The following is a 25098-nucleotide window of genomic DNA, read 5'->3' as shown; positions in this document are numbered from 1 at the left end:
CTTTGTAACAGCTCAGTATCTCTAAAGTAAGGGACCAGATTTTGTTCTGTTCTGTGATGTATTAAAATCATATTCTTAGTATCGTTACCAACTGTGAGGTGAAAAGCTGCAATAAATATACATTACATAGCAGTTGCTACCAATGTGATCTTGTTTAGAGAGCATTTTTGACACTTCTCGTTTCTTTCCCATGCGATTCACCAAAGGAGACAAGCTGAATGTGCAAAGACAGCTCGAATCCAGATGGCCTTACCAGCTGGCAAACCAGCAAGCGCTCCTGCCAATAATCTCTATGAAGAACTCGGTGACAGCACTATGTAAGTCTTCAATGAAATTTAAAATGCTAGTAGCTCAAAGTCTATGGTGTGATATTTCAGAGTTTCCAATTATTGTTGCTATGTGAATGAAAGTATTTTTCTTCAAGAACAGAGGACAATTAAGAAAGAACTAACAGTCTACTAAACATCAACTGTACGATCTAGAGCACCATATGTGTAGTGATGTGTCCTCGCATGCAAAAGAAATTCTGTTAAGTCTGATATTGTAGAGCAGAGCAAACATGCAAGCCTTCCTCCCTTTTGCACCATGGCTATGCCCAGTGCATACTTGGGCAGCATGCCGGGCCCTGGTAATGGCATTTCCTCCTGCGGCACCTTTTAGCAAAGTCTTCAACTTGTCAGGCCTGGGCTAGCTCCATGCGCATGTTATTTCTGCTTAGAGCGTGTGAGGAGAGGTAAGCTATGATGAGATGAGAGATTGCCCAAGGGGATACTGTGCCAGGAAAGGGGGTGTTGCAGCACTTACTGGGAACAAGCACATCTCTAGGAAGGTGGAATGTAGGTGGTGGGGAGGGGGGAAACTGGAAGCAAAGGAGCTTTATGATTCCCAGCATTGGACACTGTCACTGGATCCAGGGCGGCCACTTCTCGCCAGTGTATCTGACTTCCTATCATGCCTCTGCTCCAGAGACCCAAGGAAGCTGTCTCTCAACCTAGGGGACTGAAGGAGGGAGATGTGGTCAGAACCAGGTCAGATTCTGATAAAGGTAAATCAGGATCTGAGGAACCATAGGCAGGGGTATAGGGTCAAATATGAAGTCCACAGAAGACAACAGGAATCGGCTTTTTTCACAGATAAGCCACTCAGGCTACAATGCTTGTTCTGAGACCAGGGCTTTGTGGGTCCTTAACAATCCAAATAGGCCTGGACAATTAGCTGATGGTCTTCAAGCTGGCTGGTAGTGTAGCCTAGATGGCAGCCTTGACATGCAGGAGGTCAGGTGCTGGAGACTGGCTGCTGGAGGGTCTAGTTGAGAGCCACTTCCACCGCACCAAACACTACCTTCTAGCGCTTGGATCTGGTCCAAGAACTGTGATACCACCACCACCCCAGCGTAGGAAGCCCCTCTTTCTCATGGGTTGGGTGATTGCAGCTCAAGCTCTGGATTTTGCTCAACAGAATTAAAGGAAGGTATATGTCTTACAACCAGAAAGGATAGCATTTGTGTATACTTATGGGTTGGCTGTCAAAGATTGTTTTCGCCCAGTCCGGACTGATATTCTGTTTCAGGCATATGTGCGTGTTTTCTTAATTTGTGCATTCAAATGGCAATGGTGAAGAAAGGGCATCGTCACTATACAACAACTGGCTAAAGTTCCATTGGTTCTTTTCCTTATTTGTTTAGTCCCTGAAAACATCCTGAGTGTAACATTCTAGTAATAAGTGGGAGACAGTATCAAGAGGGAGGATGGGGTTGTAACAGGGGCTGAGGAATATTGTAGATCTGTACAGATTGCGCCAAATGTTGCTTAATTTAATGTCCTGTATATAACATAGGACAAAATCCAAAGAGTCTTTTAGAGTTGTGAAAGTGCTTATGCAGACAAAGCAGTCTTTCCTCTTCATTTAACTCAGCACCACACACTGGGGACATTTCAGGAGAACAAGGATGGTCTTCAGGCGTCTCATTGTGCATATGGAAGTCACCGGCAGATTTATTTATTTGGATTAAAGACATTGTGCTTTGATTGGTTGTGTCATATCAAAACCTCTTTGATGAAACTGGATTTTGTAAAAATTCTTCTATCATTTCAGTTCGTTCTTTGATACAAAGTTTCAGTACGTACGTGATGTCTCCAAATTTGAGTGATAGGTACTCTGAAGAAGACTTCTGTTTCTGATTACTTTTCTGAATTCCCTATATTGTTCATTTCACTTCCAACTGTTCCCCCCCTCTTTTTTGGCCTTCAGAGTAAACTGAACATACATGACTAACATTTCAACATGTCTTTTGTTTCTCATTTCCCCTTACTTCTGTCTTTGGATACATAGGCATCAGTAAGTAAACTCACACCATTGTGGGAAATATGGAAGTGGATGGAAGTAGTAGTTGATTTTTTAAGCTTAGAATTGCAGTTATTTTCTTTTTCTAGTACTGTAGTACCTAAGAGACATTTGTTTCTAAATCATGTGGTTTACTACTTTCAAAAGGGAAGTAGAGACAAAGGGCTAAAAGCAGTGTCATTACACTGTGTACAAACACCAGTCATTTACAGTATATTCCCTTCAGCTTGTTTCTATCATTGGTACATTTCAAAACCCTAAAACATGGAGGCTGCGATCCTGAATTTTTATCTTTTACTGGAAGGTCCATTAATATCAGTAAAACTTATTTCAAGCAGCTTAAGCTTTGCAAGCATCAAATCACCAAAGTGCCATCTTATTTAGCTCATCATATTGTAGTTAGGATATGCCAATATGGGCAATATGGAATAGATAAAGCTTGCACAGGAATGCTACTTGGTGGACTGATTTAGGTAAACATACTTTTCAAATAAAGAAGCCTTCTTAGTCTCAGATGCAGACTATATAATATGTCACCAACAATGCCCCTTCTATAGTGACCCACAACTACCCATGATTAGGTGACCTCTCCTGAACCCACTTGGAATGTGGAGTGCAAACTCACTTTGACCTGGTTCAAACAACATGACAGCCCACTGTAGCTTGTCGTGTTATGTGAACCCAGGTGGCAGGGGCTGTTTGAGGGCTAGACAACCCTCAAACAACACACAGCTTGCCGTGTGACCCAAATCGATGTATTGGCACCAATCCATCTGGTAAAATAAACAACAAGGCACAAACAGTCCTTAACAGTATGTACCATCAACAAAAGACAAAATTAAAGAAGATAGAAACCTCCAACAAATTTGTTAATACAAATATATATGTATATAACAATATAACAATGGCACACATATCAATATAAAACATTAAAACCTGAATATATAAATATATTTTTCAATCAGTGGCCTACAAGTACATTTGGCCTAGACTGTAGTAAATATTTCTTTGATTGGACAGCCTTAAAACTATTCAGGTTTTACTGGTGTGTGTGTGTGTGTGTGTGTGTGTTGTTATTATATTGTTATATTCATATTCATTTGTATTACACATCTGTTGGAGCTTTACATTTTTCTTAATTATACCAATCCATCTCTTGCCCAAATGGCAATGTTTCAGCCAGAACAGTGATAACCACTTTGTTATGACCATGATGCCTCCTCTAGCACATTATTAACCAAATATAAGAACATAACAAGAACCTTGCTGGCTCAGACCAAGAGTCCATCTAGCCTAGTTGGCCAACCAGCTGCCCACAGGAAACCCACAAGCAGGACATGAGCACCCTCTCACCATATCCAAATCCAGATCCTCGTGGTTGCATCAACAAACAATTGAGATCATATACATGTGGGTACTCCCATTCATTTCATTCCAAAGTGCATCTTTCAACAGAATTCTGTCCCCTACACTGAAATGAATGGAAAACTTTTGATGTGGCTGTGTCCATTTATGCATTAGCTCCCATGCAAAAATAAGAAATAATAGTCAAGAAATAAAAGTCCCCTACTGCTTTTGCAGTATTTTACATATATCAACACAACCCACTCCCTATACTTTGCATTTCTTTGATACCATTCCTTCCTTATTTCTATGCATGAATGTGCATGAGCACATTATATGCATGGAGCCACATATAGACCTCACACAGGATGCTTCTTAGCCACATCTTTTTAGCCTTTGGAGAAAATTTCATCTTCTACACAGCACTAACTTTTGTAAGGAATTTGTTTAAATTAAGAACTCCTCTTTGTCAAACGTTATCTTATTTATTTTCTTCTTATTTCCTCTTCCCTTGGTGAAGAAGTAAATCACTTCCCTTAGTAAATAAACAAGTGCCTTCCCTTAGTAGTTTAATTACATATAGATTAATTGCTTTAGATCTAGATTCTTAGATAACCTTAGAAGACTTTAGACATCACTGTGTTTGTTCACTGCATTCAGATTATATTTTCTCATGAGAATCAGTGTCCATGCATGCTTCCTTACCTGTGATTATCTTCTTTCCTTTCAAGTCTTTTTCTTCTCTACCATTTTCAACAAAGCAGGGGAAAAAAGTCAGTCTTAGAAGAAGGAGACCGTCAGAGAGCTATAAGCAACTTTGCTTCTCGTGCTATTGAGGCCCACAAGCAGTCAAATATCAATGGGACGCTGAACAATAACCTTCCCAAATCTGCAAGTAATGTTACGTTTTTGTCTGATGAGAACCCACTAACAACTCAGAACCCTTTGTACATGGAGGGTGCACTCCAGAGTTCAGCCTATTCTGAGTTTCTGCAAGAAAGAAAAGACTTTCTGGCTCCCTTTTCTCCTAGGATGTTAGCCATGAAAAATGCTCTGTTAGGGTGCCCTTTGGGAGGCATTCATCGGGCGTGGACGTTACCAACCCGCCTTACCAGAAGACACATTTCTGATGCTTTGAGTAAGACAGTCATAATGGACCCAGTTCAGTGGGAGCAGGAAAGAATCAGAGCAGAGAATGAAAGGGCCGAAATCCAGCATAGCAGGTCTGATATTAGCAGTCCAATCTTCAAAAAGATCATTGGCACGAAGATATCAGTCAAAGAGAAGGCAAGACAATTTGAGCAACAGGCTCTGCAGGAAATGAAACAAGTGAAATCCCGTGATAAGAAGAGTTTACATTCACCAACCAACAGCAGCTGCACCCAAGATGGGGAGAGCATGCTAGAGTTGTCTTCTGAAGGTTTCCTTCCATCTCCAGTCCATCTCTCACCTTCTTTTTCCTCCCTCACGCCTTGTTCTGAGGTGGCTGAACTTGAAACATCCACAGTACCTGCAGTAATCATCACTCATCATGATGCTCCTGAACAGTTATCTCCTCCGCCAAGTCACAAGCCTACCCCTCCTTCCTTTAGGATCAAAATACCAGTTCGCCCAAAACTTTTGACCCCACCACCTAAAGTAGAAGTAATGGACACCATTCCAGATCCACCCAAAACCCCTCCTCCCCCACCCCCTCCTCCTCCATCACCACCCCCTCCACCCCCAACCCCTCCCCCATTACCACCTCCATTTCCTTCCCCTCCCAGGCTTTCTTTCTCCTCTTCCTCATCTACTCTAAGCCCTCAGCTCCTATCCCCTGTGAAACATACAGAGTCCCCTTCCAGACAAGAAGTGGCACCATCTCAGGCTTCTGCGCCTGGCCCCCCTGCTCCTCCTCGCAGGGAGCTGAAGGGGATTCTTAAAAATATCCAGAACTTAGCAGATATTGAAAAATCAGTGGCCAATATGTATAGCCAGATAGACAAGAACCACATTCTACCTAAGCACATCGCCAAGCTAAAGCCAATTCCAACGCCAGAACTGCCAAGAACGGAGCCAGTAGCTGAGGCTGAGCACAGCCAGCAGAATGGAAACTTGAGCTGCATAGTAGAGGAACTTGAAAAGCGATTCCCATCTCAGTCCACTGCATTATGACAGCCCTGTGTGACTGCATGTGCGTCGCATGATGCATGGCCTGGTCCTATTGCACAACATGCCACCCACCCCATGTATTCTAGATCCAATTCATCATCCCTGAGAGTTTCTCTTTTTCTTTTCTTTTTTCCCTTCCCTTTCCTCCCTCACTTCACAAGCTGCAAATCCTTGATAAGTCTCTTCTTCTCTAGCTGTTCCACTTTGTTTGTTTTAGTAATGTTGACTTATTGCCCAAAGGGAGTGCTGTCTTTGTTTACTATTTTTTAAATAATAATAATAATAATAATAATAATAATAATAATAATAATAATAATGATGCTTTTATATCTTAATATGTTGTGAAATATTTCATGAGAAAAAGGACACATTCCATAACTGAAAACGATGTGCTTGGGGACACATGTTAGCACAGCTGTAATGCTAAGTGTTACCCTCCTGTTTTTGTCTTTTTTGAATCCTTTTCTCCAATGAGTTTGTATCAACAAGCAAAGCAACTATCCTGCAGCGTGAAAAAGAAAGAGAGAGAGAGAGGGGTGCATTTTATTGCTTTTACATAAAAAATGTTCACGAGGGAAGAGATCTTAACTTTTCTCTGTGAAATGTTGGATGCTGATGGAAAACAAGTGATAGAAGGAAAAACAGACTCAGCAAAAAAAGGGGGGTTGGGGGGAGCTAAAGTTATTACAATCATGTATCATCTTCTTCTGTAGATTGGTGAGCTTTGTGCCATGGAGGCAGTGTTGTAGCTTTGATAAAGGTTCTTCTATTTGCCGTTCCACCTTTTCTTCATCCTTTCTGTTATCCGCAGTATGCCTTTTATTACTTTTTTATATACTGACACTGCATATTCTAAGACTTCACTTTTGTAATTTATTTTGTGTAAAAAGCATTTTTTTTAAAAAAAAAAAATCTTCCTATTAAAAGACAACATTTCTCCATTCTGCATACTATGTCGCTCAGCGTATTTCTTTTGGTGATTTTTTTTCATTCTGTCAAATCTAATAAAGTAATTTGAGTCATTATTATAAAAAGAGGAATTTATAAAAGTCGGTGGTGTGGTAGCTTAAAGTTAGCAAGAGTTTGGCTTGAAATACTCTAAAGCAACCTATTTATTACATTTTTATTTCATTAAATTAGCTGTCTGGCCTTTGAATGTGTGGTGGTAACAGAAAATAATAATAATAATTTGGGCTAGTGGCCAAAGTAGATGTGACATAAGAGATCCATTATCAGATCTCTTGTCATGGAGTGGGGTATGATTTGGATTAGGGCTATGATGTTTGGAGATGGAAGTGTTATGCATTTTCCCATTAACCTATTTATTTATTTATTTATTACATTTTTATACCGCCCAATAGCCTAAGCTCTCTATCCCCCAACCCCAACCCAAAGCTGCTATAAGGCACATAGGAATAAAACACACACTGAGAGTGCAATCCTATGCATGTTTAGAAAGAAAAGAAGTCCTACAATACAGTGACCATATGAAAAGGAGGACAGGGCTCCTGTATCTTTGAGAGTTGCGTAGAAAAGGAAATTTCAGCAGATGTTATTTGTATATATGGAGAACCTGGTGAAATTCCTCTTCATCACAGCAGTTAAAGCTCCAGGAGCTATACTAGAGTTACCAGATTTAAAAGAGGGCAGGGCACCTGCAGCTTTAACTGTTGTGATGAAGAGGAAATTTCACCAGGTTCCCAATATATACAAATGACACCTGCTGAAATTCCCTTTTCAATACAACTGCTAAAGATACAGGAGCCCTGTCCTCTTTTTCATATGGTTACCCTATCCTACAACTCCATGCGTAAGATCGCACCTGCAGTCATATCTTTCCCCTTTCCACTCTGCAGCTAACAGCTTAAGGAATGGGGTTATTTTCATCATGGAAAAGTTGTGGGGGAAAGGGTTATGTCCCTTATCACAGAACCATGCTCTCCAATATAAAACAGCACACATTTTTAACCAAACAAAAAGACATTGTCACCTCTACTTCGGTCCTAAAAGGTGTAAGTTAATTCAGCTCACCGTACCCCTTCCTTCCTCCCACCCACACTTCAAATTAAAGAACCATGCTAAAATGGTGTTTAAAATAAACACTGCCAAAGTCTGGCATTTGGAGTGAACTTTGGAAGTTTAAAACCAGTTTGTTGGGCTAATATTATCAGTCAGGCACAGACAAGTAATTACAAGGGTACTTTAGTTAAAGGTCTAAAAATATGCTGCAATTCTTCAGAGGCTGGTTTTTTCTTCAGCGGCACTTGGGACAAGTATGGATGGCTCAATCAAAAATTGCTGAAGGTAGATTCTGTTTTGTCCCAGAGCCAAGCGCCATGAACTTCATCACTTGAGTTCTGCTGACACGTTAGAAATGTTTTGTGCCTAATAAAATCTCCCATTCAAGGTAGAGTTGATTTCAGGTCCAGCTTATGTCATGAGTAGCAATAATAGACAAACGGGTAGGGAAGACAGTAATCAATCCATTTTCTTTTCTTGCTATAACAGAGGTTTAACATTTTAGAGCACTTTGAATATAGCACATCTGCAGGAACAGCAAAAACTACTCAAAAAAGAGGTTAATAAATCTCTAAGCTTCAAATTGCTTTATTTCATTATTTCAGAATGTCACTGGAATGGAAAACAATGCTGTAGTGCTGGCTAAATGTTCAGGTTTTACAGACATGCTATAATATATGGCTAAACATTGTTTTGAGCTATCTGTTCGGGGCTGCTTTTACAGGGTCATTTTCATTTGTGCCAGAGACCACTGGAGAATTATCATGTTGCAGTATTAATGTGTTTCAAGTTGCATACAAATAGTAACTTGGAAAGAAATTGAACAGTGAGGTGTGAGAAGTTCAGTTCAGTTCATTTTTTATAAGAATTTCCCAACATTCTCAAATGTTTTCATATTCAGGATGGAAAGAATTTGAGATTTTACAAAATCTGAATGTGGGAGAAACTGAAACTGTCAGTCTCTCCATCCAGGCGCAGGGGTTTGAGTGCATAGCTTTGAATCCCAGCGTATTCTACCATGTTAGGTGACGGCTAGGCGAGGGGAGTAATAGGGCGACAATCTCATGATTTTATGATCACGAGATTGCCACCCTGGTTTACATGCGGTGCATGACATCGTGGCCACCATTTTTGTTTTGTTTCTTAAAGGAGAAAAACACGCCACCCCACCCCCGATGGGCACAGAGCTCCTGAGCTCTGTGCCCCATATCCGGCTCCTGGCTACTCGTGAGGAGCCAGGACAACCCACAACGCTTGCTCACACGTTCTGTGGTCTTGGGATCAGCCCAAGACCACAGAAAAAGCAGGCTAGAAGTGTAGGGAGAGATCCCAGGGAAAAGGAGGGATCATCCCTCCCTGTTCCTGGGATCCCCTGTGCGTCATGTGAATGCACAGAGACGATCCCAGGGCAATCCTCGGGCTATCGCCCCATCTAACTATGGCCTTAGTCTTGAATTAAGGTTGCCACCTCTCTATTCGGGCAGGCTCCTCGACTTTAACAGCTATACAGGCAGGTACATCATCATGCTCTCCAGCTATCTATTTGGCTGGTGCAGAAGGGTGAGAATTTTATTTCAGTTAAATTTCAGTTTTTCTTAAGGATTTATCTGAAATTGCCAACTTCTTCATATTCAAGGTGGAAAGAATTTAAGATTTATTTTTTAAAAAATGAATGGAGGAGAAAGCAAAACTGACAAATTCATCTATCCCTAGCTATTTTTACAGGAGCAGCAAGCACACAGGGAGTGTTAGCTCCATAGTCACATTCAGTTAAGACCTGCAAAATGTAAGCCCAAAATCCAAAGGTAATTGTCACTTCTTGTGTGACTAGGCAGTTTGTTTCAGCAACCACCCCTTGTAAATATTTGCAGCTTATAGGTACTTCCCAGCATGGGACAAAAGAGTTTAAAACTACAATTCTATACTCACTTGCCTGGGAATAAATCCCATTGAATGCAATGTGGCTGATTTCTGAGTAGATGCACAGAAGAGAGACAGCCTGAATTTAAAGTCACTCAATTACTGCCACTCGCTGAAGGTAAAACTGAAGATGCCCCAGAACTAAAGGCAAGGGTTAATGCCTCAGGTTGAGATTCTTAAAAAATACCTTCTATGGGCTTGCGTTTATAATGTGCATGTAGATAGTATCTTTGGTTCAATAAAGCCACTTACCCTGACTTAAGGCATGTGGGTTGGAAGGACTGATATAGGCCCTTTCTACACCTAAGGATTATCCCAGGAAAATGGAGGGATTGTCCCTGCCTGCTCCCGGGATCCCCTGTGTGTCATTTGAATGCACAGGGATGATCCCGGGACAATCCCGGAATAAATGGCTGGTGTAAACATGCCCATAGTCTGACCAGAAGAGAGTTGGGAAATCTATTTTAAAAGAGCGAGGTGTTTAAGTATTAAATTATTCAGAACCAAATGGCCATCACCTTTCAAAATTAGTTTCTAGTGAATCTCATCAAGGGAATAATGAATCTCTAATCATGTGTGACCTTCCATATGCAAGTGGGTCAGCTCATACACAATAAACCTGTTTACAAAGGTTTCTTTAGTTCCGCTGAAAATAATCTCCTGGGTGAAATGAACACTCTGTCATGCTGAAGAATGCTCCTTAGCCCTCGAGATTTCAAACTTTCTGTGAGGAAGAGACCTGTTTTCCCTAGCGTGGGGGAAGGGGTTTCAGGCTATCAATCAGAATCAGATTCTGAACCAGAAGAAACAGTATTAGAAATTTACCAGCCAACACAGGAAGAAAGGGAGGAGATTCTCTCAGGCGCTTCAGGAGCCAGGGATGAATCTTCACCGGACTTTATCAGAGTGAATGCTAACAACTCAGAATCTGTGGGTGCTCAGCTTCCCTCAGAGGGGTAAGGGAATTTGGAGTTGGCCACTCCCAGAGCCCACTGCAGGATCAAGCAGGCAGATCTGAAAGCAAGGGAAAGGCGATCAGCTTGACTATCTTCTCACCAAGGACTTCGTCAGAAGAATCGTCCCTGAAGTGGCTCAGGGAAAAGACTTTCCCTTTTGTTGAAAGGACAAGTGCCTAGTTTAGTCAGCCAAGTTTAAGGCTAGAGAAAAGTTTCTAGTGTTTACATTCCCTTCAGGTGTGAAGAAAGGTTTATTTGCTGAATAAAATTTCGTGGATTACTCAGCAGAACTTTTTATTGTCTTGCATCACAGCGGGAGGGCTTGGAATCATGACATGTTCCAACATAATTTTTCATTTTCTATAGAGAAAACTATAGATTTAACCTTGAGGCTGTGCCCAAAATGGAATGGACACCTTCCCACCACTTTTCAGGTGGTCGTCATTAAGTATGGCCTAACTTCTTCTTTCAAACTTGGAAAAAATACTACTTCCTTTGTTTCTCCCACTTCAGCCACTGCCTTGAAGGGGGTAGGGGGTTAAATTCACAATTGGCACATTATCTCTTCCTTGTACAGTCAAAATTGAAATGCAAAGTGAATCACACTTCCTGTTTTGCACTTCTTCTGTAACATTAAGGGTCAAACAACACATAGTAGTTCGAATTGCGACTATTGCACACCAGGAGGGGAGGATCAAACTCCTCGCTTCCCTTTTCCCCATGAAATTCTCCCCATGGTGAAAGAAAAAGGAAAAAAAGTCCTAATGCCATTTGAGACTTTTTTTTAACCCCACAGGAGAAATTGGAAGGGGCGGGAGCAGGGAGAATCCTTCCAGTGTTCAATGAGATTATCCTCAGCAACATGTTACACAATTAATGTAATGTACAGTTTGAATCTCAGAAAAGAAGCTCACTTACATGGGCTGCCTCCATTTCAGGTGAACATATATCTTCCATAGGGGAGATTTGGAATGTGGAAATGCAGTTCGCATAGGGAAAGTGTGTAAACTTTCAGTCCATCCTATGTCTTTATTTACAAACAGGTGTAAAAGGAATTATACCAAAGGGAGATCTACTATAAGTATCTATAGTATGTAACAAATAATGTCTTTGAAGCCACTCTGGAGTGTCATGGATGTGTTTTAACAGTCTAAGGTTTTAGCAGTCTAACCTTGAAGACCAATCTGCACATGCAGTGAGGTGTGTGACAGCCACATAAAATGCAGCCTGGTTGAGCCTGTTCCATGTGGCAAGTCATTTTTGAAGCACTGTTTGGTCAGAGACCCCCGAGGAACCGGAAAAGATGGCTCTACTATGCTGCATTCAAGTTTCTGGAACACATTATTCTGTACATAGTCAAAGTAGAATGGAACTGATTAAAGAGAAATAAATGATCCTTCCATGGGCCATTTGAAAAGAGCTGGAGTATTTATCAAATATTGAGACAGACAGTATCTTTCAACCATTAAATAGTGAAACATTTCTCTCCAAAGGTAAAGATAGCATGTTTTAATTCTAAATTCTGTTCACTGCCTTTGATTTTGATCTATCCTTTCGGTTTTTTATAAGATAATAACTAAAATATGTTAAAGTAAGCCAAAGAGAAATAGACATAGGAATCTGACCAGGCAGATAACTGTTAGCTGACAAATGGAAGATTCTTTACATCTGTATCAGCAAAACTTTGCAGAGAGTTCAACCAGTATTCATTTCAACCAGTTGTATGAATAATGTTTCCTTGTATCTTGGAACTGTAGAGTTGTACAGCAAGCTTTTTGCCATCTTCTATGTGTTTGGGCCATTATCGTGTATCGTTATTTGTTTCTTGAATGGAAAATAACTTTTGCTCATCTGATATTGATGGAATTATAATTGGGAAATGTTGGAGTTGTGCAGGAGATAGGTCTATAATTTTCTCTCCAGCCACTAGAACGACTATGCAGTTTGCACATTTAGGAAAAACCATCAATGCCTTTTTCAAGTTTTTATTCACAATAAGAATGACTAGAAAAAAGTATTGAAAGTTGACATTATCAAGAATTCAAATTACCGTATTTTTTCGATTGTAAGACGCCATTGATTGTAAGATGCACACTAATTTCAGTACCACCAACAGAAAAAAAGCTTTGATTCTAAGAATAATAATCGCACCCGCGATTCTAAGACGTACCCCATTTTTAGAGATGTTTATATGGGGGGAAAAGTGTGTCTTGCAAAATCCAATATTAATCACAGCAGATATTAAGCACAAATTAAGAGTCCCAAAACTTCGTTTTGTGACCACATGTATATAAGAAATTTTATTTCTTTAGATTTACCCTGGTTTGACCCTAGGATTCAGGATGGTTATATAGCAAGCATTTTGAAAACACTGATGATACATTTTCAAGTTTAAAAAAAAAACATTTAAAATGAGAAACATACTATTTTTGCTTTTATTGTTAATAATTTTAGTTGTTAATATTTCAGTCCGTGAATGTAAATTAAAGCAGTAGGTTTGCTTAACTTGCTTGTAAGTCAACATATCAGCTTAGATCAATGCAACATGTGCGCACACCATCTACTTTGCTCCAATTTCCCAGTGGCAGCTTTTCCAAAAAGCCCCCTGAAGGTTGGGCCCTCTGGAGCAGCATCCAGAGAGGATGAGACATGAGAACCTGCCACCAGAAGTAAATATCAGTTACTCCCATGTGAATATGAAATTGCTTTGGGAATTGCCACATCCTGGCCTTGGAGGCTATGGGTTAGCCACCTCATCCATTGAAACTCTTGCCACTACTTTTCTTTTGCATTGGGAAAGAACAATTTGTTGCAGAGACGTAGCAGGCGGGAGGCAGGCTGCTTAATCCTGTTCCTCATCCAAGAATTCTACCTGTCCCTACCCATATTTTTCCCAGTTGGAGTTTCAAACCCATGTTTGGATTGTGAACATGTACCTGGAACCCCAACTAGGGTGTTTGTGTAGGAAGAAAGCAGTGGGCAAAAAAGGGTTAAGCTACCACCCTCCTATTGGCTGCTTCTCCCTGGAAATTATCTCCTACCCAGCCTATTTCATTACAGACAGGCTTTAGATGCATGTTTCCATGGGCCTGGAATCTCATTTGCGGGGGTGGGGGGGTGCTTGCATGGGGTGGGGGAAGCAATGAGGAAGGAAGGAAGGAAGGAAGGAAGGAAGGAAGGGTTAAGCTCCCCTCCTGCTGCCCATAATTTTCACAGTGCAAGTTGTCTTCTGCCAATACCACTTTATTGAGAATCAGTAGCAGTGATAGTTTCAAAACATCCTGGAGGCAGGGAATATGTCATGCAAGAGGACAGAGCTGTGAGATTCAGTAGTTCTTAGGTTTCGAAAAGTCATTGATAATCTCGGTGATAAATCTTCATTTTAGGTGTTCATTACTTTCCTATCAAATGGACTACAGCAATAATTTACCGCTGATAATCCACTACACAAGCTGAATCCTAATAGAAAAGCTTTGCAGATGGTAATATTAAAAATTAAATCTGATCCTCCAGACTGTTCTTTATTTTTCCCTTAGGTGTAATTAAATTGTTTCCCTCATCTGCTGTCTCTCTACTAGTTTAGACTTTACGTAGGTTTTTTTTTTAGCATTTGCTCTGTCTCAAGCATGTCTATATCGGGATAAAAACACAAGCTCCAATTAAAATATGAAAGGATCAATCCAGAGGAAGTTAAGTGCTCTTAAATCAGACTAAGGGCGTTACTAGACGAGGCCTTAGCGCGCCTTCTGTCCCGGCTTCCCTGCTGTGCGTCCAGATGACGCACAGGGGAATCCGCAGACAGGCCGCGCTGAGGCCTGGTCTTACCCGCCATAAGCGAAGTCGCTTATGGCGCGCCTTTTCCCCAGCTCCGGCCTCAGGCCGGAGCTGGGGAAAGTGTGGAGAGTTCCGCGGCTTTTCGCGGCTCCTCGCTTACTCGCGAGGAGCCGCGAAAAGCCACGGACCTGGCACGATGCGCTGTGCCCATCGTGCCAGGAGGTGGGTGATCCGGGGGGGGGGGAAGATGGCAGAGGGCGACGAAGGAGATGTTGGGGGGGGCGGAGGGCGACGAAGGAGATGTTGGGGGGGGCGGAGGGCGACGAAGGAGATGTTGGGGGGGGCGGAGGGCGACGAAGGAGATGTTGGGGGGGGCGGAGGGCGACGAAGGAGATGTTGGGGGGGGCGGAGGGCGACGAAGGAGATGTTGGGGGGGGCGGAGGGCGACGAAGGAGATGGTGGGGGGGCGGAGGGCGACGAAGGAGATGGTGGGGGGGCGGAGGGCGACGAAGGAGACGGCGAGGGGGGCGGATGGGGGGGATTAAATTAAAAAAAAACCCTTACCTTCTCCGGCGGCTTCGGGCCCCACATGGCCCCTTTAAAAAAAAAAAAACATGGCCGACGCTGCAGGGCTTCCGTCGTCCCTGCGGGTCGGCCGTCTAGGAGGCTGGGCGGCGCGCGTTAAAGTTTGCACGCCGTCGCCCCGCCTCCCTGCCGGCTTATCCCGGCAGGTCTAGCAAGGCCCTAAATCTATGGTCCATAAATGCATAATGAAGCCTCCACATCAGAAGTCCTCTGTAGACTTAGTGGGGACTGGATCCCATTGGCTAGAGTGGGACATATAGCTTGTGTATACATTAGGGCAAAGATAGAGAATGTGGGCCTGCAATTGTTGGTGGACTGCAGCTCCCATCAGCCCTAGTAAGTACAGCCAATGGTGAGGAATGATTAGAGTTGAAGTCCAACAACAACTGGAGGACCACATGTTCTCCATCCTCTCCCTGCAATTAGGGATTCAAAATTGCAAACTGAGATATGGATGCTATACCTTTAATTTCCCAATGAAGCAGTCAATTCAGCAGCTATGGTATCTACTGCCCACTTCCCCTTCTGCCCTTTTGTCTCCACCGCCACCCCTCCCAGTACACACCATATCCAGAGCCCCGCTTCCTGAAACAGAAAGCAAAATATAATTAGGTAGGAAAAGCTATGGCTTCTTACAGCCCATTCCTGCATAGATTTACTCAGAATAAGTCCCATTGTATTCAAAGGTGCTTATTCCCAGGTCACTGTTGATAGAATTGTAGTCTTTGCCTCCCATTTCATTTAAGGCTATAGCTTCAATATCCAGGTTGCAAGTGAACAATCCTAACAGTCATACATAGAGTTGCTTAGGCAGTTCCATTGATTTCAATAGCATTTGGGATCTGGTTTTAGTGTTATTTATTTGATATCTCACCTTTTGGCCAAAAATGTTACCTAAGGTGCTAACAATAACAAAAACAGATTAAAAACAAAGTCTTAATTCAAACATAAAAACAGATCCACTGCAATAAAAGAAATAGACAGTACCCAACCATTTAAAACTCACACCAGACCAGCTTACATGCCAAAGGCCTGCTTGAATAAAAACCTGCTGGTGGAAGGACAAAGAGAGGAGACCAACCCAGCCTCTCTCAGCAAGGAGTTCCAGAGCTTGAGAGTGGCCTCTGAGAAGGCCCTCTCACGTATCCCTACCAAATATGTATCCATGTTTAGTAACTCCATCATCTAAACTCCCCCAAAGCTTTGAAATTTCCCAAGTGTGTTTTTAAGCATTTTGATAAATTGCAGGGCAATTATACGTGGCATGCAGATCCTAATTTTCAAGGAGTAATCATCATCAGAATGTTGTTTCAAGAGAGCTTTGAAAATTTCCAAACTGATCCTTCGGTATGCCCAGAAGCTTCCTTGTTTGCTCTGAGACTCTTCCAATTTCCTGTCTTATTGCACCTCTTTCTAATTTGATCGAGGCCACTCCTATAAATTCTCTAACTTTCTGAAGTGGCTTTTTTCTGAAGTATCAAGGACAGCAGAAGCAAGGGGAAGATTCAGAAGATGTGAACTATGGGGGGAAGATCCCAAACATAGATAGAAGGCTCCTTCTATGCTTTGTTGGATTACCAGGGGACGAGGAGGTGGATGGGAAAAAATGTCCTGTGATTAGGATATGGTAGACATCCCACACCAGATGAAACATGCCTTACTTGGTTGCTTTAAGATTTGCATCCCTATTATTCTGTCTGCAGTAATAGCCTGTACAAGTTCACAGTAGTCCTCTAGCAGAGTATATTTGTGGTCTTTTCACATATTGTTGCCATAACAACTAGCTTCTTCTCATCTTGCTTATTCTTTTCAGTGGCTTTGCCCCAGAGCTGCCCATACATTGATGCTTTTAATACCCTTCTTAAACAAAAGCAGGCCAAATTAGGTCTCAAGAACATGGGGCTTCTGCCTTGAAATCCTGAAGCACAGCCAAGGAAAAGGCAGCGCATGAGCATGTAGCCTAGGCCATAGCCCTCATCTTGATTATTTTGGATTGGTACCACAGAGTTTGGTGAGTCATGATGTCGGGCCTGCAGTGTTTTATTGTAAAGTCATTACAGCTTTCCACCTTTAAAAAAAGAAAAGAAACAAAAAGAGGAAAGGAAAAGAAAGGGGGTTTGTAGGGTGCATATTTACATCCACAACATTAATAACTGAATTAATTTCCTGTTTTTCTTTTTCTTAATTCAGGCGAGGATATGCACAGCAAGAGGTAAGACACACCCTCCCTGAATTTTTTAAAATAATGAGTTACAATTTACAACTCTTTTCTTCAGCATAGCCAAGATAATTTTGTCTGTTGGATTAGAATGATTTATATTAGTTGATTCACTGAATACAGTAATTTAACCTGTTTTATCAGTGAGAGTAAGGATGCGCAAAGCTAGATCAAACGGAGTCCTGTCAGGGCCTCCAGATATGGCAGCGGCAGCTGCTTCTTGCTCTCTGATCTGCTTGTTACCTGTTACATGAAATATTTTCCAGACTTTGGTAGTGATCACATACTCTTATTAATTAACACATGATAATGCTGGCAGAAAGGCTGAGCCCTGGAAGAGAGCTTTCTTGGTGCCCACAAGATGTAGTGGTTCATTACTTCTCTCACACATCTGTTTTTTGGGATGTCTGGGAGGAGACTGTGGTCATTCTTGTATGGGGTAGAATGGACAAGACAGCTGGTTGTTGTTTTTCCTTCGTGCTTGATGGCCAGTCATGTGAAGAAGTGAAACGGTGGAGTCGGAGAGCTAAAGCTGAGACATGAGAGACGTTTTGTACTTGGGGACACATTCCTGGAGTACAATATACACAGATCACATCCATTTTGAATGAACAGCCATGTATACCCATTGTGGCTTTCCCCTCCAGAAATAAATGCAAATTTGGGGCTATCAGTTCGACATTAAGGTGCATTTTGAAAGGGAAAGGTGTAATTTATACACGTGGACACTCTTCAAAACTGACCTAAGATGTGTGTTTTGTACGCAAGAATCTGTCCAGAATGGATGTAGAATGTCTCATAAGAAGAGGACTTCACTGAAAACTGAGACTTTACTGAGAACCAGTACTTTAAAGGCTGACAACTTTTAGAGCCAGTAGGGGTCTTGGAAACTGCAGGGCAGCAAAGGGAAATTTAACACACATGTATATTCTTTCTTTGGATTTGCAGTGTCTCTGCCCTTTTACCTTCAGAAAAACCCGCAGTTACAATAGAATTAAATGAGCTCGGAACAACTTTTCAGCCATTAGAGTACTAAGCAAAGAATGGTGTTGTTATGGTGGTTTAAAGGTTACCTTGTAACCTTGCAACCTCAAAATAAATTACTTGCATTTCCCATTAAATCTGTCTCATAAAGCTATTTCTGTTTCCAATTTTCTTTGTCAGCAACAGCAATTGCTGAGGCCTTCCCTTCTCAGACCAGAGGTACATCTTTCTCCCTTGCTTGCTGTTCTACAACTTTTAAAGCATTTGTATGGAATACATTCTCTGACACATTTCTACTTTTGGCACAAGTCTGTGTTTACCACTGAAGAAGAGAGGAAGTATATTTTATCCATTCTCCACATTGTATTTATTAAGATTAACCAACAAGTTTCTTGGTTTCACGCACTTCATCCTGGTGACTTCAGTTGTGTCATTTTGAAGTTGATGTAGTTCAGTGGCCTCTCTGTTGTCACTAAAACAGAGTTCATTCAGTCCAAAATAGCACAATTCGCTGCAGTGTTTTAAGCTATACTCAAGGATTTGAATGATAATTACTAACATCCTTTCTGCTCTAATAATCCTAATAACTTCCATTAACTTCACTAGAAGTACAAACAACCGTTTCCTTAGTCTTTGTAAAGACTTTGTAAAGTTAATTGAAACTTGGTACTGCTTTACTTATAAAAGGCACCATGTAGTTTAGACATTCAGGTTCCCAGTATCTAAGTAACTTAACAGTCTTTTAGCATTTAAGAAAGCTATAAAGACTGATCTATTCCAGCAGACCTATCCAGTGTAATTTTAGGATGTTTTTAGGATGCTTTTAGGATGTTTTTATAATGTATATCATATTTTTAATTCAGTTTTATTTATTTTATACTTATTGTTTCCCCCCGCCTTGGTCTAGACGGAGAGGCGGGTAAGAAATAAATTTATTATTATTTATTATTATTTATTCATTTATTTATTGCATTTCTGTACTGCCCTATAGTCAAAGCTCTCTGGGTGGTTAAGGGAGCAATCTTATGGTCCCTAGACAGCATCTGAGGAAGCCATGGGATTGTTCGGATTCCCTCATCTGAAGTCAAAGACAGCGCTCCAAACTCAGAGGGAGGGCCAGAGCTCTGACCTCCCCTCCTTCTCCCTGACTACTTGCATGGAAAGAAACAGACTGGCTGCTCTCCGAGGTCAGGAATTTGACCTTGTAGAAGGGGAGAAGGAGTGGGGAGAGACTGGAGAGGCCAGGATATGAGTTATCTTGAAGCTTCTCCAGCCTCCTTCACTCTGTCTCTGAAGCATCCCAGCTAGATGGGCCAAAAAGCCCACTTCTTATTCCCACTCCACTCTGCATTGGATGATCAGGGTTCAAGGGCTTGCGATCATTGAGGGCATGAACCATAGGATGGGGGCCAGGTCCAAGCCTTGGAAGCACTTATACCCAGCCTTACACAAATGTTCCATTATCTAGAACACTTACGATGTATGTACACTGCATTGACACAACATGTTTGATCCTTCTGGCCCTTTAGGGCGAGGAAAAGATTATGCACTTAGGTTTTATCGTGCATAGATTGTATGCGTTTTCGCCATGTCACATAAGATGTCATTCATACCATGTCAGATTTGCCCATTCCGAAGGCCTGATCATGTCCCCCTACTATGGGATTGATGTTAACCGCTGACCGAGATGCCTAAACTGGGCCCTTACTAAGACCAAACTAGGAGACCAGCTAGACATATTGCTTGACACAGCACATTAAAACAACACACGGCTTCTGTGTGAAACATTAGAGATGTGAATCAGGATCTATTAATTTCATGAGCTATATCAACCATTTTGTTTTGTACGGCCATAATTCACTGGTGAAATATTTTATGTAGGATACACTTGAATGCTCAGCAATTCAGTTACAGGTACATCCTTAGATCAATGCTCACTTCCCCAAAACCCACCTATAAAGTACACAAGTCTGTAGATTTAAAAAGTATTACCTCTAAGTCAATTTTCAGGACCTGAAGCATTAAATTTGAGGGAGGCCATAACAAAAGCCTTTATCAAGCTCACTTTGCAGAGGTGTTATGATCCTGCCAGAATAATATAGGCCTGCTTGGACGCTACAATGTTTCAGGTATTATGAGGGTAACATCAGCCCTATTCAGATGTTCTGAACCCACATAGGGCCAACATGTGAGCAGTCCTGCTCCAATCCCTTGTCATATTAGTTTCCGTAACTTGTAAAGGACAACAGTCTGAAGAGGAGCGTGGAAGCTTCTATATCCATGGAAGGTTTCCACACAACTGAGAACACTTTAAAATCTGCATTCTTTGCTTCCATGGCTACAGCAGGCTCTCTTCTTCACCACAGGTTGAAGGTGACAAATACGACAAGGGAGAGGGGTGGGGCTGGATGGGGCACTCCTTCCTCGTGTGCTTGTTGTATTCACATTCAGAAGATCAAGTCATCAAGTCATCTTAACCCAAGCAGAAGTAGCTAAGCAACCCGGAGATGCTCTGTCCCTGGCTTGTTTAGTAAGATCTGCAAATCAGGAACTCTGGCTTGTCAGGGGAAAGACAAGCCAGAGTTGGAACCAGCATGCCCACTTGTTCACAAAATTCTGGGTTGTTGCGACATGAATCAGTTCTTGCAAGCTGTGAATAAATTGATCTCTCTCTTTGTTTAGAAGCATTTCTTTAGCAGTAATGTAAAAAGAGTATGAATAGGAAATGCAAAGGTTACATTTTAGTGAGAAATGTAATACTGTATTCAGAATAATCCCATTATTCCAAAGAATTGTGTGTGTTTGTGTGTGTGTGTGTGTGTGTGTATAGCACAATAGCAAACAGCTTTAGCATGAATGCATACCATGGCAGGATCTACACTAGTCTTATAACGTTGCTAGTGTCCGTTTCTAACATTGTTATTTATTTATTTATTTATTTATTACATTTTTATACCGCCCAATAGCCGAAGCTCTCTGGGCGGTTCACAAAAATTAAAACCATCATAAAACAACCAACAAGTTAAAAATACAAATACAAAATACAATATAAAAAGCACAACCAGGATAAAACCACGCAGCAGAAATTGATATAAGGTTAAAATACAGAGTTAAAACAGTATAATTTAAATTTAAGTTAAAATTAAGTGTTAAAATATTGAGTGAATAAAAAGGTCTTCAGCTGGCGACGAAAGGAGTACAGTGTAGGCGCCAGGCGGACCTCTCTGGGGAGCTCATTCCACAACCGGGGTGCCACAGCGGAGAAATCCCTGTATCGATCTGTATCGGTTCTCTGTATCACGGGGCACACTAGCGTTACTTACGTTTAGCTGTAATGTTACTGCAGGACACATTGTTAAATCCTTTCCGTTGTTCTCTCTCTTCTCTGAGAGTAAGCAGAGCTGCTCAGTTTGCTCCGCCCACTTCCTGCCTCGTTCCTAGCCAGCAGTGCAGGGCAAAGCACACACAACACCCCCTCCCAAAACATCTTAACACAAGTTCCAGGGAATTACCTGAACACATAGGAACCAGCCACTTTGCTGACGCTAGGAAGGTCTGGGTCTAGTCAGAGTCAAAAATTGAAAAGTTTTAGCAGCACAGAAGGGGAGGCCTGTTTTTGGCAGCCCCAGCTGATGGGATTATTTCAAACACACCATTTAAACCCTGCTGGTTAGAGTTTTGGACTGGGAGCAGAGCACCGTGTTAATTTTCCTGCATGGAGCTACAGCGATCCTTTGCTTACCAGGAAGTGATTTGAGCGCTCCTCAGCTCCTTTGCAAAGAGGGGGGAAATGTTAAAAAAAATCATTAAAAATCAACAGATGACCCAATTCGATTCAAATTTGGTATGCTTAAAGCTCTCCTTAATATCTATTACCGTGCCGATTTTGGTGTCTTTATCTTCAAAGTTTACGCAGATGTAAGCATTTGTTTAAAATCCTGCTCCTGCGCCCACAGCAGCAGCTCGGAATTAGGGCGAATCTTTTGCAAAAGGAGCACAATTAAGGCAGGATGCATGGGAGTACTTCACAATAAAAGCAGATTTTAAGGTGGAAAACCTCTGAGTCGTTTGCATGCAATTGTCAGTGATTGCACAGTATAACGCTGGTGTGATAAAGCTCCAACTGCTGTAGCAGATAAGACAGCAAGCGGGGCAAAGCGAAGGAAGGAGAACAGGAAGTGGGCGGAGCAAACCCAGCAGCTCTGCTACTCTCAGAGAAGAGGAAGAGGAAAATTACCGATAGAACGAGGCACATGCATCAGTAGCAGCGCTACAACTAAGCAACAGCGAAAGGGGACAACGAAATAGAACCAGTAAGTACAACTCATTTACAACATTAGAGACCCAGGGTCACGTGACGCTGTGCGTCACAGTAACCCATTCAAAACGTTAGAATAACATCAGTGTAGATTCCCACCAATTGTCACCTTTTTAAGTCTGAATAGATGTAGACACAATCCTAAAATGCATTTGAAGTGCCCATTGACCTTGTATTATCAGACTGCCAAGTGATAATTATACAACAGAAGTATAGAAGAACTTTTATTTCACCCACACTTCGGTACTTGCACTCAAACAGCAAACCCTTTTGAATTATTATTATTATTAGTCCAATGACAAAAGTTGAGGATGAGAAAACCTACAGACTTGTATCTTTCTTTTCTGCTTATACCCATTTTGACATATTGTATTCATAGCTCTTTAACCTCAACCATCATGGATTTGTGTATTCCTGTTGAATTTTGCTTTTTCTATTTCTTATGAATTGCAGCAACTCTCTATGGAATCTGGCATTGACCCTGGCCAAGAGTACTATGGACAGGACTACTACAGTTATGAACATGGGTATTGTTCATTCTGTATTTTCTATATGACTTTGCAAATGATGCATCTTAATTGCATTTACTTGGGGCAAATGTGCACACCATGGCTGTTCCAGTGCTTTGGAACTCTCTTCCCAGGGAAGCTAGACTGGCTACCTCCTTGATAGGCTTTCGGAAGCAGGCTAAAACTTGTTTGTTTCAGCAGGCCTTTGGAGAGTAATTTGGTCCTCCATCTATGTTAATGACTTATAATTTTGTTGTGTATTTTAAACGTTGTGGTTTTTTTACATTTCTTTTCCTATGTTTTACCATGTAGGTTTTAAACTTTATAAGACCACCTTGAGGCCCAGTATTGGGCAAAAGGTGGGATACAACAACAACAACTTTATAGAAGTATAAATGTAAAACTAGGTACTTCCCAAGGAGGGACCTCTAAAAGGTGTGCCCAAAGAATTGCCAATATGCTGCACGTGCACAGCTCTTCCAGATGTTGTCATTTTAAAGAGACTCTTATCCTCCCATTGTGTGGTTGTGAGTACACTGAATCCACGTGTATACAAACATAGAGGATGTCTGTACCTGGCTTTTCCCCCAGGTACGAATTGCCTCAATACGGAAGTCGTCGCCGATTGCTGTCTCCTTCTGGAATGTATGATGAGTATGGCGAGGTGGTTGTTGAGGGTGATGGCGGCTACTATTATAGTCCACAGGGAACTACGGCAGAAGCAGAGGTAGGTTTCTTATATTTTTCTTCCAATTCCGTGATCCTTTTAAATACAGGGATCTCTTAACTGACACTTCTACTACTGTATGCATACTATTTGTGAGAAATGTGTGCGTTCTAAAATCATAGGCTTGAGTCCTAAGATAACTGGTGGAAGGAAGTCCACAGAAGGAAAAGTTTGCACCCCTCTTCTTTCCCATGCAGCTGCCGGCATCTCTTAAAATAAAAATTTAAAAAAGCCTTTCTCAATGGTCAGGAGGGTGGAATTCTTCAAAATTAGGAAGACCTTTGCGGGGCATTTCTGGCCTTCTTCAGCATGTGGAGGGCTGGTACAATAGTTAGTCGCATTATACCATTTGTTCACATGACATCCCGTATTGTTCAGGAAAATCCGCCTGACTCTTCAGAGAGAATTTTCAGAGGATAACGGCAGCCGCAGGGTCCAGAGGGTGCAGAGCCTTCCTTCCATGAACTTCTTTCATTTAATGAAAGAAGCAAAACTTTCCTTTTGTTTCCTTATCTTCAGATTCAAGCCATTATGTTCTCATATTCAGTGTTTGGATTTCCCTCAAACAAAAAGCTAATAATAATAATAATAATAATAATAATAATAATAGAGTAGATATCTTTTTAAAAGAAGGGAATCAAATTGCCACTTACATAAAGTCAAAATTAAAGCTCAAGGGTCTCCGGGAAAGGTTATGAACCACTGGATTATTCGGCACTTAAAATACTGTAGTATAGTCTATATGAAAACTGAAACCAGGAGAATCAAGCAAACATCTCTCATCTCTTCACCTTTCTTATCGCCCTTCTTAGTTGGATGATCGAGTCCTCTTGGCTTGTGTCCTCCCTCTGGGACAGCAGATATAGATGATTGACAGATATCTCAGTGCTGAGGAGAAGGAGCAACCACTGCTTCTTCCATGGCATTCCTCACTCCAAGCCCTGGTGGATCTTGTAGCATGACTCAAATCCTATTGCTATGTTACCAGGCATGGCTGTTAACTAAAAAAGAAAAACACTTCCCTGTTTTGTGGCTCTATACCACAGTAGTCATGAATGCAAAAGCAGGTCACGTGGTTCGCCAAACGCACATTGGTTCTTTCCCATACCTCCCTTAGCATGACTAGTGTTGCTAGGGTGAGTAAACACACAATCCAGAGATTTGGATCTGCACTATATGATCTGTAGTGTACATTACAGCTTTACTCTAGTGACTTGGGCAGGATCTACACTACTGCTTTGTAACGGTTT

At 41.6% G+C, this 25098-nt stretch overlaps 1 protein-coding gene across 1 annotated transcript in view; it reads left to right on the top strand.

Moving 5' to 3' along the window:
- Window positions 1-25098, top strand: part of PCDH15 (protocadherin related 15) — a 451284-nt gene that overhangs the window by 420953 nt on the left and 5233 nt on the right. Inside the window, exons 35-39 of the mRNA XM_063132951.1 lie at window positions 207-317; window positions 17283-17304; window positions 18475-18513; window positions 23066-23139; window positions 23713-23848. Coding sequence (XP_062989021.1) covers window positions 207-317; window positions 17283-17304; window positions 18475-18513; window positions 23066-23139; window positions 23713-23848 — 382 coding nt within the window. The remainder of the gene's footprint in view (window positions 1-206; window positions 318-17282; window positions 17305-18474; window positions 18514-23065; window positions 23140-23712; window positions 23849-25098) is intronic.

This window comes from Elgaria multicarinata, chromosome 8, assembly GCF_023053635.1.
Source record: "Elgaria multicarinata webbii isolate HBS135686 ecotype San Diego chromosome 8, rElgMul1.1.pri, whole genome shotgun sequence".
Lineage (NCBI taxonomy): Eukaryota > Metazoa > Chordata > Lepidosauria > Squamata > Anguidae > Elgaria > Elgaria multicarinata.
Note: the sequence above shows the minus strand (reverse complement) of the source record. Positions and strands in the feature narration are given on the sequence as shown.